The sequence below is a fragment of the Sus scrofa genome, chromosome 7 (assembly GCF_054392235.1).
Source record: "Sus scrofa isolate SSC_HxYL_T2T_F1_AM1 chromosome 7, Sscrofa_HxYL_maternal_Yorkshire_Landrace_v2.0, whole genome shotgun sequence".
Taxonomy (NCBI): Eukaryota; Metazoa; Chordata; class Mammalia; order Artiodactyla; family Suidae; genus Sus; species Sus scrofa.
This window is the reverse complement of record NC_139389.1, coordinates 59,538,342-59,554,050: the sequence shown is the minus strand read 5'-3', so window position 1 is coordinate 59,554,050 and position 15,709 is coordinate 59,538,342. Positions and strand designations below refer to the sequence as shown.

Sequence of the window (15,709 nt, the reverse complement as noted above, 5' to 3'; positions counted from 1 at the left end):
AGAACATGATGGAAGATCATCTGAGAAAAAGAATATACATACCTGTATGACTGGGTCACTTTGCTGTACAGCAGAAATTGATAGAATATTGTAAATCAACTATAATTTTTAAAACGTTAAAAAAAAAATTGCAGTGGGCTTGAACTTAAAGGCTCTCAGTTTGTAACTTCCAGTATATGTGCTAGCTAACAATCCTGGCTCAGGCGCTCAGGATTTATCTGAGTGGCAACCACGCGTAGCTTGGATGTATTCTAAATGTGCAGACCAAGGGTATGGCAGGGCTTTCTGCAAAGAGATCCAAGTGCGAGTTCTTCTCTTTGTAAACACCTCTACAGGGGTTTGTGGTTTATGGTGGCACGTGGAGAATTTATACCCATGTTGGTTTCAGCGCTGTGGCTCTGGTCTTAATCTCTAAGATGAGGCCCTGGAGAAACTGACTCATGCCATCCAGATTCACACAATTGCAGCATGTGTCAGTAGCATCCTTTACCTTCCAGAGAGGTGAATGCGAACCTGTAGTCTGATTACTGTTCTCTTCCTTTGGGACCAGGGCTAGGAGGGAGGGTTTCCATCGTCCCTTGTTTGACTAAGGATCAGATTTTTTTTCCTCTAAGAGAAATGAATGCTTTATTTTGTGAGGCATTCAGTTGACACCAGGTCTAAGAAAATGGGTGCCCAGTAGTTTGATTCTGAACCAGATGTCTCCTATGTGTGATTGTGTTTAGTCCTCACAGCAATCCTGTGAGATGGTTATTATCCTCATTTTACACATGTGCAAAATGGAGTTCAGAGGTTAAGAAACTTTCCCAAAGACAGAGTAGTTCCCATGTGGTAGTGGTCCTGGGAACCAAGTAATTACCTTTCCAGTCTGTTTATTTGGACCAGGAGTCTCTTGGAAATGAGTCAGTCCAGGCCATGGCTGATTTCTCCAGAAGCGTATATCTCCCTCCCACCAGGGATTGCTGGGACCACCTAGGCACATCTTCCCGTGGCCAGTGTTACCCTATCCCTGTTGTCTTTGGTCACTGCCCAAGATGGAGGTCACATGACCTGGCCTCTCAGCAGTCTCTCCCCCAGGTTTCTCTAATACCCTCCTAAAACCTCTCACTATTCCCTTCCTTCCCAAAACATTTCTCTGAAAACATTCCAAGGTAGGCAGCCACCTCTATATCCTCAAACTCTTTTTGTTGGTGTCCCCTCCTCCTCCTGCCTGGCTGTTTTCTGAGGACACTGTTCTCCTCATACCTCTTTCTAGTGAGTGCTACTAATTCTCTCATGCTCCATCTCTCTCTGGATAAGGACACAGGGTTGCCCTTTTCCTTGTTCTCTCGTTCTGGTTCAAAGCTTAATTCTTCCACCCTTCTTTTAAAATTCCACCTCCTTTGAGACTCCTACCATCTGTCCAGTTATTCTTTTTTTTGTTGGTTTTTTTTTTTTTTTTTTTTTTTTTTTTTTTGCTTTTTAGGGCCACACCCGAAGCATATGGAGATTCTGAGGCTAGGGCTCCCATCAGAGCTATAGCTGCTGGCCTACACCGCAGCCCACAGCAATGCAGGTTCCAAGCCACGCCTGTGACCTACAGCGCAGCTCATGGCAATGCCAGATCCTTAACTCACTGAGTGAGGCCAGGGATCCAATCTACAACCTCGTGGTTCCTAGTCAGATTTGTTTCCACTACGCCACAACAGGAACTCCTGTCCAGTTATTCTTGACCCTTTCAGGACCCTGTCAGCTCCTGGCTACAGACCCCATTCATTAGTGCCTTTGGCACCTGGCTCATCCTTTTCCTTTTTACCCAAATCCACTAAGGTAGCTTTTACCATTTCTGAAAATGACCCTTCCAAAGCATGGCCTCTCAGCAGTAGTGATGTGTAGATCTTTGCTTTACCCACCCACTGTCAAGGCTACTTTCTGGATTTTAGTGTCTTTCAGAACTGTTCATCTTTGACATTTCAAATTTGAGGCACTCCTTTCTCCATGGTCTTCAGTTTCCCAGCTCTCTCACCTGTGTAGTGATGTACCCATTCTTTGACTTGATAAATAAAGCTCTCCAGTCTCTTGTCTCTCATCAGCATCCTTCATTCATGCCCTGCCTCAGACAACCCAGATTTGTCTTTTTGCTGACACTCTTCCACTGTCCTCAGTTTCTTTGTTTTTTTTGGCCTTCTGTCCTCCTAGCAAAACTCTTAACCTTTGACAGAGTTAACTCTGCACTTTTTTCTCCTTATATTTGAACTAGGATCTCAGCTGGTCCTCAGCACTGCTGGCAGACTTGCCGTATGTCCTCCTCTGGGTCCTCCCCAGCAGCTCTCTTAAACCTTCACGTCTCTTCCAGTCCGCCTCTCGTGCCCTCTGCCACCATCTCAGTAGACACTTTTACCTTCTGCTTCACAGAAAATGAAAGAATTCTCTCAGCTGCTTGCCACTGCACCTCCAAATGTAATGTTACTAGTATCTCTGCTTGCCTCCTGTCATGGTGACTTGTGTTCTGGAGTTATCACCCTTGTCCTGGTGTCTAACTGTCACTTTGAAGCCTGCTCAAATCGATCTCATCTTTGTGTGTGTGTGTGTGTGTGTGTGTATTTATTTCCACAACTCAGTCCAAGGTGTGCTGCTGTCACTCTCAGGTACTCTGACAGTAGGGCCTGTGCCTCATGATAATGGTGCATATTAGCTCTGTGACGTTGAGTGAAACATAGTTGAGTTTCCGTCTCTGGCATTCCCTCCCTCCATGGTGATGTGAGCCTAGAGATGTTCCAAGTGCGCTGCAAAGGTTTAGAAGCCTTATATGGATTTTAGGAAGTGAACGTCAATCTTTTTTTCACTCCAGGGTTTCTTATTCTGGGTCTTATTCTTCCATGCCTCTATGCAAAAGTGCCAATGAGTAGAAGACAATGTTGCCATGTAATTACTAGGTTGACTACCTACACAGCAGGATTTCAAAGGTGGAGAGGTTCTCCGTGATGTGAGTTCAAGGTGTAGCCACAGCACTGGGTGTCTGGCTTAGATTGGCATGATACTGAGGAAAGCCTAGAGTAAGTGAGGTAAACCGTACCTGGCCTGGTTTGTTTCTTGATGGAGGACGGACTGGAGAGGACTTTGGGATGAGTGTGTATAGAAATAAAACTCAAATTTTTTGCTGTTCATAGTTGTTTCTAGATCATTGTTCCCTCCTTCCTCCCCAAACCACTTCATTTTTGACACTTAATACCATCAGAGTCAGACATCCACAACTTCTTGTTTTGAATGTCTTCTCGTGCAGACAGAGCTGGTGTACCCTACCATGCCCTCTTACCTGTGTCAGCGTATAGAAACGTGCTGCACAGTTCTCTTAAATAATAAACCATATTGGTTGATTTACAGTTTATAATCGTATGTACTCATTTAAAATGTCAAGGAATAGGAGTTCCCGTCATGGCTCACAGAAAGGAATCTGACTAGTATCCATGAGGATGCAGGTTCCATCCCTGACCTGTTTAGTGGGTTAAGGACCTGACATTGCTGTGAGCTGTGGTGTAGATTGCAGACGTGACTTGGATCTGGCATTGCTGTGGCTGTCATGTAGACCAGCGGCTACAGCTCCGATTCAAACCCTAGCCTGGGAACCTCCATGTGCTGTGGGCATGGCCCGAAAAAAAGAAAAAAAGAAAAGAAAATATAAAGGAATAGTAGTGGTAATTTCTTATGGAAACTTGCGGTTATTCTATAGTTGGGGTATAATTTATGTCCATAAATGTTATGTGTTCTATAAATAATGTTCTCAGGAATAAGTCCTCAGACAGCTTGACTTCTGCCTGTATTCCTAATGTTTTTGTCATCAGATAGAATATTCTTCTGCTAATGCACTGAAACATAGACAACACTTGTGTGAAGTGCAGCTCTTCATCTGTGGCTCGAATGGTCCTGTCTTCTTTTGTGTTAAGTTCCATCATCAGCTTTCTATGTGTCCTTTAGTGAACATCTCCAGTGTTCTAGAGATTGAACACTGATCTCCTTATATGAAGTTTTATTGTTCACAGAGGAAATATTTTGGCAGCCCCCTGTGACAAATGTGCACCTTTAGTGAAATGATCATCCATGACACTTGGAAAGCAGGACTCCAGGAGTTCCTGAGGTGGCTCAGCGGAAGTGAATCTGACTGGTATCCTTGAGGATGCAGGTTTGATGCCTTGGTCTCGCTCAGTGTGTCAAGGATCTGGCGTAGGTCGCAGATGTGGCTTCCATCCAGTGTTGCTGTGGCTGTGGTGTAGGCCAATTCGACCCCTGGCCTGGGAACCTCCATATGCAGTGGGTGCGGCCCTAAAAAAAAAAAAAGGCAGGACTCTGTAGGTAAGGAAGAGAGTTGTCTTCTTAACTCTTATTAGCGGCAGAAGTTGTCTGGAAGATATTTTGCAGAATTAACTTCAGAACCTCCAGCTGTTTTTCCCCCCAGTTGCCTGGAACATGCCTTTGATTGAGGCTCTGCTGATTTAATCAGTTCTCTAAAATGAAGGGATCGATTTATTTATTTAGAATATCTGGCAGCATATTTTAGGACTGTGCTAAAATCAGAAAGGTCGTCTAGCCTGCCTAAAAAATGATAATTTTTATCAGCAGTAATACTAACATCTAACATGATAAACCCCACGACTATATTTGTTTTTGTTTGCTCCTCACGCAAGTGGTAGATGGCATTTGAGGAAACAAGTCTTAAACAGGAATAGTGTAAATCATAGTAGAAGAGTTGTGTTTTTTTTTTCCTTCTCTCTATTGGATATAGGACTTCTTTTTCCCTCCCTTTGAAGTTTTAAACTATTTGGAAAGAATTATGATGAAGACGGCCTTGAGGAGGAGTTTGGGGCACCTGGCTGTGTGCTGAGCTCTGTGTGTATCGGCTGGGTGACTGACCACAGCAGTTTCTCTTCTCTCACCATCAGATACCGTTGGGAAACCAGGTTAAACAAAGCTGGACAGGCTTCTTTGTTACAGAGCTTCTCTGAGTCTTTAATGTGTATGTGTATGGTGATCCTCACCCCAACACTGCATTTCTCAAATTTATGTGATCACACAGTCTTACTTTTTATTTTGTGTATTTATTCATTTATTGTATTTTACAAGTTCTCTCTTCTCTCTTTTTTTTTTTTTTTTGTGTGTGTTTTGTCTTTTTAGGCTGCACTGGTGGCATATGGAGGTTCCCAGGCTAGGGATCAAATGGGAGCCACTACACTACAGCCACAGGAACACCAGATCCAAGCCACATCCACGACCTACACCACAGCTCACGGCAATGCCTGATCCTTAATCCGCTGATTGAGGCCAGGGATGGAACCCGGCGTCCTCATGGATGCTAGTCAGGTTCGATAACCATGAAGTCAGGACGGGAGCTCCTATTTTGTGTATTTTCAGGTGGAAGCACTTGATATATCTTTCTCTTCTCTTCTAGATCTGACCCTGCCATCCCTGAAGGAATTTCAAGGGGTCTGGATGAATAATTAGAAAGGGGTAGATGGATGAATAGCTAGACAGATGGATATGTATGGATGTCAGTTTTTCTGGCTATTCTCTAAAAGGACTGTAACTCCACCACAAGACAAGACTGCTGGCATGTAGGAAGCCTCAGGTTTCTGTATGAGCACATTCATATGTTTTGTAAAGAACCCGGCAGCAAACCCAGTCTGTGATACTTCTATATCAGGTCCAAGTATGTCAGGCGGGGTGTGGGAGTGTGCTTGTAATTTCCATCCCGAAGTCTGCAGTTTAGCCAGATGAGCAAGCAAGTGTTGTTCTCCCAGCTGCAAAGTATAAAGACATCTAACACCTTTATAGGAAGTGACTAGGGTGCTAGGGAGACCTGGGTGTGTTTCTGGCTTGCTGCTGCCTTTATGACCTGGAGTAAATGTCTCCTCTTAACGGAGCTTTGGCATGTTTGTCTATGAAATGAAGGGGGTAGGGCTATGAGAATATTGAGTGATTTCAAGAATCTCACAGCTTTTGTTTTATGTGATGGGAACAGGTGGAACTTTGGACTTTGCTAGCATTTTCTCTAGAAGGTTTACTGGGTCGGGGCTGCGGTGCTTATCCAGAAGGGTGGCCATGAGACGGTGCTGCCTCTGGGAGACCTGACATTAAAGGGCTCAGTTAAGGAGGCACAGTGCACCTTGTTCAGGGTACTGGTTCTTTGACTTTCCTGAGAGGTGTCCGCAGTCCTCTCTGACTGGGGTTTTCCCCTGTGGGTGCATCAGAACCAGAATTCCTTCTAAAGCAATTTGCACTGAAAAGACTGAGAAGCAGGCAAGAGTGGTATTTAAGGAGTCTGTTACGAATTGATGTCAGTCTTTCCCACTGAACCCATTGCATTTTGGAATCCCTAACCTGGTGTTTAGGATTTCACTACTCCTGGGATCTTGGCATATGAGATGTAAGGTATGTCATATCGAGTGTAGTGGTTAAGGGTATGACTTCAGAGTAGATGGGTTTGAACTTCTGCTCTATTCTTTTGAGTTCTTTGATTGTAGGCAATTTACCTTGGAGTTGGATGCTGGCTGGATGTCCTTTAGAAGAGATTTAACTTTCCTATGCCTTAGGAATTGGGCTATAAGTACTACACAAGGTTGTTGTAAATAAACACTAGATAATGTCTGCAAAATACTTAGAACAGTGCTGTATAGGCAGTCTACAAATGTGAGCTCTAGCTGTGGTTATTGTAGTGTTGTTTTATCTTTATCAGTATCATGTAGGGCACTAGTCAGGTCATCGGGTTGTTAAAACGACACTGAAAATCCTTTAAATGGCCCGTAAGTTATACTGTTGAGCCCTGTAGTAGTTCTGGAGCTCAAAGAAGTTGAAAATCACCAAGTTAAGAGGAAGAGCAAAAGTAGACTTGCGTGTGTATGTGTTGAGGTGTTTGATCATTTAAATAGTTATTTTACTGTTAAAGGAGAATTATACCAAATTGAGTAGTAAATGGGTAATGAGTATAGAATTCTAACGAATTATTGTTTTTCTGCCTGGTTTACTTATTGTATTTAATGTGACATCTGTGTAACCAAGGGTGGACAGTTCTGGTTTGCTTGGGACTGACTTTGGCGTTTGATGGGATGTGAGACTTTCAGTGCTAAAATAGGACAGGTAGGCGTGAGTCATTACCCTGCTATAAGTTTAAAACTTTTGTTTGTCCTTAGGATTAAAGGAGACAGTATTTGTGAGAGCGCGTAGCACACTGCTTGGCACATAGTGACTGACTGCTCTTTAAATCTTTGTAGAATTGAGTCTAAATCTTGACCGAGAGTATATTCACACACTGCTTTTTTGGAAGTTGTAGGGAAGGAGTTGGCCAACTGCTTTGTGTCTTTTCCTGCCACGGCCCCTTTGAACAGCTTTCACTCTTAGGCATTAGGTGTGTGGATTAGTCATGGCTCAGTGGTTAATGACTCCGACTAGGAACCATGAGGTTGCGGGTTCGGTCCCTGCCCTTGCTCAGTGTGTTAACGATCCGTCGTTGCCGTGAGCTGTGGTGTAGGTTGCAGACGCGGCTCGGATCCCGCGTTGCTGTGGCTCTGGCGTAGGCTGGTGGCTACAGCTTCGATTTGACCCCTAGCCTGGGAATCTCCATATGCCGCGGAAGCGGCCCAAGAAATAGCAAAAAAAAAAAAAAGATGTGTGGATTAGCACGTTCAAAGTGTTTAGCACAGTGCCTGGCTCACAGTAAGCTCTTAATAAGTGGTAATTATTTGAATAATTAAGTCTACTTAACATTTTTTACAGATGTTACTTAGAATCAATAGTTCCATCATTGGGAATTCCTAAATCAAAATGGTAGCTCTTGATTGAGCGTTTGCCTTTTTTTTTTTTTTTTTTTAACTTTTTAAAGTCATTTATTAAAGCTCTCTCACTCTAGGTTGCCTGAGAAAGAGTTTCTGTATACCTGCACAACTGAAAATGTCTTTTCCCACTTCCTTTCAGATGATGAGGAGTACCTGATTAATCTGATAGACTCTCCAGGACATGTGGATTTTTCCTCGGAAGTATCGACGGCCGTTCGCATTTGTGATGGGTGCATCATTGTGGTGGATGCTGTAGAAGGGGTCTGTCCGCAGGTAGTGGATTGTAACAGGGAAATATTTAACTGGTTAAAGAAGGTGGGGAGAGAGGAGGAACCTACTGTGCCGTCAGTGACTCTGTGCCACTTTAGACGTGTACTGACGATCAGAAAGCTGGTGTTAGGTTTCACATTCAGTAGTGTTCCCGTCTGTCATGGAGTTAAACCACCTGAGTTTTGAAGGGATATTGGAATGACTGTTAAGATACATTGACATGTCTGGGATACTCCCCGGGAGAGGGACTTGGGAAAAATGGGAGAGATGTTTAGGAGGAGCTGGAGGTTTTACTCTAGTGGAAAAGTTTGTGAACTGTGAGAGGTTATTGATAACAAGATACTGAGCTAATTCCCCCTAAATGAGAAATTATCTTCTGTTGGCTTCTCAGTCTACACTTAGGCCTCCTCCTACCCACACATACTCTCTCCACCTTCTTCCTTCCCTCTCTTATTCTTCCACATCCTTAATCTAGACTTTCTAATCTTTCTCACCAGAGTTCAGAAAGTCCATCCCTAAGGCCAGAGTAAACATAAAACTCTGGTCAACATGAAACTCAGAGTGGATCTCTAAGCTCAGTTTTTAAAATAATTTTTCTTTGTTTTGTCTTTAAGAATGTTGTCACCTTTGTGTCCTACTTCTTAATATACCCTTGTGGGTTTTTTACATTGTTTTTTAAAAAGAATGATAAAAGGCTTAAATTACAGGCATACTTTGGAGATAGCCCAGGTTTGGTTCTGGACCATGGCAAAAAAGTGAATATTGCAGTGAAGTGAGTCATGTGAATTGTTTTGGTTTCCCAGTGCATATAAAAGTTATGTTTACACTATAGTCTGTTAAGTGTATGATAGCATTATGTCTAAAAAAACACTGGACATACCTTAATTTAAAAATACTCTATTTCGAGGAGTTCCCATTGTGACTCAGCAGAAACAAATCCAACTAGGAACCATGAGGTTGTGGGTTCGATCCCTGGCCTTGCTCCGTGGGATAGGATCTGGCCTTGCCGTGAGCTGTGGTACAGTTCGCAGACACATCTCCGATCTGATGTTGCTGTGGCTGTGGTGTAGGCCAGCAGCTATAGCTCTAATTGGACCCCTGACCTGGGAACCTCCATATGCAGTAGGTGTGGCCCTAAAAAGCAAAGCAAAAAAAAAAAAAAGAAAGAAAACTCTATTGCTTAAAAAATACTTACTATTTCTGAATTGTAGCAACATCAATGATCACTGATCAAGATGATCATATCAAGATCAGAGATCACAGATGATCATGACAAATATATTAATAATGAGAAATGTGAAGTATTGAGGGAACTGCCAAAATCTAACATAGTGACAGGAAGTAAGCAAATTTTGTTGGAAAATAGGTACTGATAGATTTGCTTGATGCAGGGTTGCAGAAACCTTTGTAAAAAAAAAAAAGTACCATCTGTGAAGCACAGTAAAGCAGAGTGCATTAAAATGAGGTTTGCTTGTAGAAATGGAGAAAACTTGATATTCCCAAGAAGATAAGTAGTAATTATTCTGTAGCTTCTGCTCTGATTTCCCATAAGGGTACAGGTACCCTAACTAGAGAGCACAGCCTTAGCATGTATAGTGTCTTAGGTATCCTGACAAAATAAGTAAAATGCACAGCTCTGACTTTAGAATAGAATAGTAGTTAACTCTGAGAGATGGGTTTAGGATCAAGAAGGTGTACACAGAGGACATCTGGGGAATATTCTGTCTTTTGACCTGTCTGTTGGGCAACATGAGTGTTTTCTAATCATTCAGTAAACATGTATGCCTGTTTGTGTTTGTGTGAGTTAGTGTGTGTATAATTCCACAAAACTCTTCACTGTCTTTTACCCAATTTTATTCATCCTTCTTAAATACATTGTCAGTTCCAGAAAGACAAGGATGATTTTTCTTATCTGTAGTTTTTTCTTTGTAAATAACTACTTCGTGAATGTCTGGCAAACACCTTTGTCTGACTGGCATGCTCTGAGTTGCGATAGAGGAGTATGGAAATGAGCTGATTATTAATCAGGATTTTCTAACATGCTTTAATTATTTCAAATGATGAGCTTTACATTTTCCTTTCTGTTTAATCAGACACAGGCCGTTCTGCGACAAGCCTGGCTGGAAAACATCCGTCCGGTTTTGGTGATTAATAAGATAGATCGCTTGATAGTGGAACTGAAATTCACCCCGCAAGAGGCCTATTCTCACCTCAAGAATATTTTAGAACAGGTATTTTATCTTCCATTTGAGTATTTTAAAAAATTGTGGCTCAAAGGAGAGTCATAAGGAAGTTGCTAAATTGAGTAGGAGGCATTGTTTTAAAAAAGTCACTTCTTTAGATTCATATGTGTTGCAGTCATCATACCACAGCAGAAGCAGTAGGATGAGTGTTACGTCAGGAGTCCTCTCCATCTCTAGGAGGCATCCTTGAGTATAAAGCTCGGACAATAGGTTTTAACAATGTCTTATTTATAGTCTTGTAGTTTGGTTTCAGAGTGGAGCAATGTTAGGAAACCCTGGCTTTTTTTTAATTACCTGTCTTTAGATAAAATGTTACCCAAATAGTCACCATTTATTTATTCAGTAGACATTGACAAAGCTGCATATTGAATAAATGAGTTCTTGAATGTTTGCTTTGTGCTAAGCATTATGAACATAAAGACAGGTCAGAGTGCCTATTTTCAAAGATCTCACAGTGTGGTAGGGGAGACAGGTACTTAAAAGAGATATTTGGAGAACAATGAGATAAACTCTGGTGTGATTTGAGAGCGTACATGAGAGCCACCTCACCTGGCCTGGGTCAAGAGGGAAGGGAGAATTAGGAACAGTCTCACAATAGAAGCCTTGAGATGGAACTGAGGTAGCATTTGCCAGGTAGAGAATTATGGCAAAGGCCTTCAAGATAGGAAAGGATGAGATATACAAAGACATCAGGGAAAAAAGGCATAGTACACTGTTTCATTCAAAGAAGTGCCAACTATTTGTTATAGTTAAAGAATTAAGAGTCCCTGTTGCGGTTCAGTGGGTTAAGAACCTGACATAGTGTCTGTGAGGTTCTATCCCTGGCCTCGCTCTCTGGGTTATGAATCTGGGTTGCCACAAGCCGCAGCATAGGTTGCAAATGTGTCTTGGATCTGGCGCTGCTGTGGCTGTAGTGTAGGCCGGCAGCTGCAGCTCCAGTTTTATGCGTAGCCTGGAAACTTCCATATGTCATGGATGTGGCCCTAAAAAGGAAAAAAAATAAAAAGATTTAGATTGTGTTAAGCAGTGACAAGAGGTGGGCGTAGAAAGGAGTCTAGGATCTAGATTGTGGGGAACCTTGTGTGCCATGCCTGGAGGTTTGAACTGTCTTCTTCAAAAGAATGGAGTACCATTGATGAGACCAACTTGAGAATATTTATTTGCTAACGGATGGAGAAGATAAAGGTAGAGCAGGTGAAACACTCCAGCCCTGCTGTGGAAGAAGTAGGGCCAGCAGTATTTGTAGACAGAGGTGGGCTTGTAGGTGGATTATGGGGAGCTTGCACGCTTTCTGAAGAATAGGCTCTGAGGTAGAAAATAAGATCACTCACTTGGGAGTGAAAACAGTTGGGGGTTAGAGGTCAGGAAGAGGGTCTGAAGAGAGTGATGAACAGTCCAAATCGCTGATTTGAGAAAAGGGGAGGGAGTGGACGAAGGTTACAAACTAGAATTGTGGAGGTTGAAAACCATGAGTTCTGGTGACCCTAAGGCCCTGGTACTGAAAACACGAGCGTTTGCATCACTCACAAAAATGACCTTTCAAAAATCTGTGGTTTAGTTTTCCTGGGTTTAGAAAGAATAGGTTGATAACCTGTAAGTTAAAGATTGCTATAAATGTCAGCTCCATCCATGGGTGCCTAACGTGAGCCCAGAGGGTGACCGATGACTCCAGGTTTATCAAGGCTTAGACAGTGTGTCTCCTGTCACAGGTGTGCTAAGCATACGAATGACATTCTGCCATTTTACCATCTCTCCTAGATTAATGCACTCACAGGAACTCTTTTTACTTCTAAAGTCCTAGAAGAAAGAGCAGAGAGAGTGACTGAATCCCAAGTGAATCCACATTCTGAGCAAGGAGAGCAGGTGTATGACTGGAGCACTGGCCTGGAGGACACAGATGATTCTCACCTCTACTTCTCCCCAGATCAGGGAAATGTGGTGTTTACGAGTGCAATAGATGGGTGGGGCTTTGGGTAAGTCTGTTCGAATCTGATTAAATCTTTGTGGATTTTTTATGCAATTGGCTTTTTTTAAATTAAGCTTTTGATTTTGAGGTCGTTAAAGATTCACATACAGTTGTAAGAAAGAACACGTAGAGTTGTCTTGTTCCTTTACCCAGTGACCCTCCAAGGGGAACATCTTCCGGAACTGTAATGGCACAGCCAGGAAGTTAACATTGGTATAGTCCATCATCACAGAGAACTTTCACGTTATGCTAATACAGTCACACCCATTTCTCTCCCATTCCCGACCCCTCCTTAATGACTAGACTAACTATTCTCCATTTCCATAATCTGTCATTTCAAGAATGTTATAGGAGGAGTTCCCATTGTGGCACCGTGGAAACGAATCCAACTAGTATCCATGAGGACTCGGATTCAATCCCAGGCCTCACTCAGTGGGTTAAGGATCCAGCGTTGCTCTTGGCTTGGTATAGGTTGAAGACATGGCTTGGACCTGGTATTGCTGTGGCTCTGGCGTAGGCCTGCAGCTGCAGCTCTTATTCAGCCCCTAGCCTGGGAACTTCCATATGCTGCAGGTGCAGCCCTAAAAAGACAAAAAAAAAAAAAAAAAAAAAAATGTAATTGAACAATATGTAACCTTTTTGTGATTGAATTTTCAGCGTAACTCTCTAGAGACATATCTTAAGTTGTCACATGTATCATGGGTTGGTTCCTTTTTATTGCTTAGTAGTGTTCCATACCCTGGTTAAACCAGCTTAACCATTTACTCATTGAAGGACCTCTGGGTTTTTTTTTTTTTTCTAGTTTGGGACTATTATGAGTAAAGCTGCTATAAGCATTCGTGTGTAGGTTTTTATGTGAATGTAAGTTTTTATTTCTTTGGGATGAATGCCCAGGAGTGCATTTGTTAAGTCATTGGGTGCTTGTATGTTTAGATTTTAAAGAAACTGTCAACCTTTTCCAGAGTGTGTATACCATTTTATATCCCTACCAGCAATGTAGGAGTGATCCAGTTTTTTCACATCCTCACCATCATTTGGTGTTGTCATTATTTTTTTTCTTTTCCTTTTTTAGCCATTCTGATAGGTGAGTACTGATATGTTATTATGGTTTGAATTTGCATTTTCCTAACAGCTTGTGATGTTGAACATCTTTTCATGAGCTGATTTGTCATCTGTATATCCTCTTGGATGAAATATCTCTTCATGTCCTTTATCCATTTTGTTTTTGTTTTGTTTTTATTCAGGTATAATTGACATATAACATATTGGTTTGCAGTGTACAGCATAATGATTTGATATTTGTATATGTTGTGAAATGATCACCACAATAAATCTAGATAATTTCATCACAATACCTAGTTATACAACCTATATATATGTGTGATGAAGACTTTTAGGACTGACTCTTAGGAACTTTCATTTATACATTATGGTGTTATTAACTTTAGTCACTATGCTATGCATTATACTCCATGACTTTTTTTTTAATAACTGCAAGTTTATGCCTTTTGAGTTTGGTCACGCATTTTGCCAGTCCTCTACTCACTCCCTTTGTATCTGTAAGTTGCTTGGTTTTTTTGGTTTTGTTTTGCTTTTTAAAGAGTCTCCACATGAGCAAGATTTTACAGTATTTGCCTTTATCTTTTCTCTGTCCAACACCATGTTGTTGCAAATGGCAAGTTTGCATTCTTTTTTACGGCTGAATAGTAGTCCATTGTGTGTATATATACTACATCATCTTTATCCATTCATCTGTCAGTGGACACTTCAGTTGTTTTCATCCCTTGGCTATTATAAATAATGCTGCAGTGAAGATGATGTGTCTATATCTTTTCAAATCAGTGTTTTAGGGTTTGTTGCATAAACAGCCAGAAGTGGGCTCACTGAATCATATTGTAATTCAATTTTTAATTTTTTGAAGACCCTCCATCATATTTTCCGTAGTGGTTGTACCCAGTTTACATTTCCATGAACAGTGCACAGGGGTTTCCTTTCCTTCCCATCCTAGCCAACGCTTATTTGTCTTTTTGATGATAGTCATTCTAACAGGTGTGAGGTAGTAACTTGTTGTCATTTGACTTACATTTCCCTGATAATTAGTGGTGTTGAGTATCTTTGCATAAACCTGTTGGCCATCTATATGTCTTCCTTGGATAAATTCTATTCAGAGCCTCTGCCCTTTTTTAAATTGGGTTGTTTGGGGGTTTGGCTGTTGAGTTGTATGAGTTTTTGACATATTTTGGATATTAACCCCTTATCAGATATGTAATTGGCAGATATTTTCTCCAGTTCTTTAGATTGCCGTTTCATTTTGTTAATTATCTCCTTTGCTATATAGTCTTTTGCCCATTTTCTGATTTTATTTTTTATTTTTGTTACTGTTTGAGCTTTGAGAACTTTTTGTATAGTCTAGATATTAGTCTTTGTCTCATATGTATAAGTATTTTTTTACCAGTCTAAAGTTTGGTTTTTCATCTTTATTAAGTATCTTTCACAAAGCAAAGTTTTTGAGTGGAGGTCCAGTTTAATTTTTCCTTTATGAGTTATACTTTTGTGGTTAAGTTTAAGAACTTTGCATTAGCTCTAGATCCTGAAGATTTTCTTTCATGTTTTTTCCAGAAGTTTTATGGTTTTCCTTTTTTCCTTTTAAGTCTGCAATCCATCTTGAGTTTTATACATATGATGTAAGGCTTGGGTCAAGTTTCATATATTTGGGCCGTGGCTAACAGTTATTTATTTCATCACCATTTATTGAAAAGGCTATACCTCCTCTATTGAATTGTTTTTGTACCTTTGTTTGAATCAGTTGGACATCTTTTTTTTTCTTTTTTCCTTTTCTTTTTTTTTTCTTTTTCATCTGCACCACAGCATATGGAGTTCCTGGACCAGGGATCAGATCCAAGCCACAGTTGCAACCTGTGCCATAGCTATGGCAATGCAAGATCTTTAACCCACTGCGCTGGGCCAGGAAACTTGTGTCCCAGTGCTGCAGAGACACTGACCATCCCTTTGTGCTACAGTGGGAACTCCCAGTTGGGCATCTTTATGTGGGTCTGTTTCTGTGTATTGTGGTCTGTTTCATTGATCTCTGTATCTTTCCATCAGTACCACATAGTCTTGATTACTCTATGTAAATCTTGAAATTAGGTGGATTGTTTCAAAATTGTTTTAGCTGTTCAAGGGCCTGTGCCTTTCCATATACATTTTATAGTAATCTTCGTATATGCAAAAAAATTTTGCTAGGATTTTCATAGAAGATGCATGGTAAACTTGTATACCAATTTGAGGAGAATTGATGTCTTTACTATGTTGAATGTTCTAATCCATGGACACTCTATGTGTCTCCATTTATTTAGATTTTCCTTGATTTCTTTCATCAGCATTTCATAGTTTTCATTTAAGTCCTGTTACATATTGTATTAGGTTTG

The 15,709-nt window shown here is 41.2% G+C and overlaps 1 protein-coding gene across 2 annotated transcripts in view; it reads left to right on the top strand.

The window, feature by feature from the left end:
• The window catches only part of EFL1 (elongation factor like GTPase 1), a 137,190-nt gene that overhangs the window by 9,357 nt on the left and 112,124 nt on the right, over positions 1-15,709 (top strand). For both annotated transcript variants that reach the window (XR_014810384.1, XM_021098870.2), the window contains exons 5-7: positions 7,942-8,075; positions 10,166-10,303; positions 12,074-12,288. Coding sequence is in view for 1 of the 2 variants with exons in the window: in XM_021098870.2 (XP_020954529.2) it covers positions 7,942-8,075; positions 10,166-10,303; positions 12,074-12,288 (487 nt within the window). In the remaining variant the exon portion in view is untranslated. The remainder of the gene's footprint in view (positions 1-7,941; positions 8,076-10,165; positions 10,304-12,073; positions 12,289-15,709) is intronic.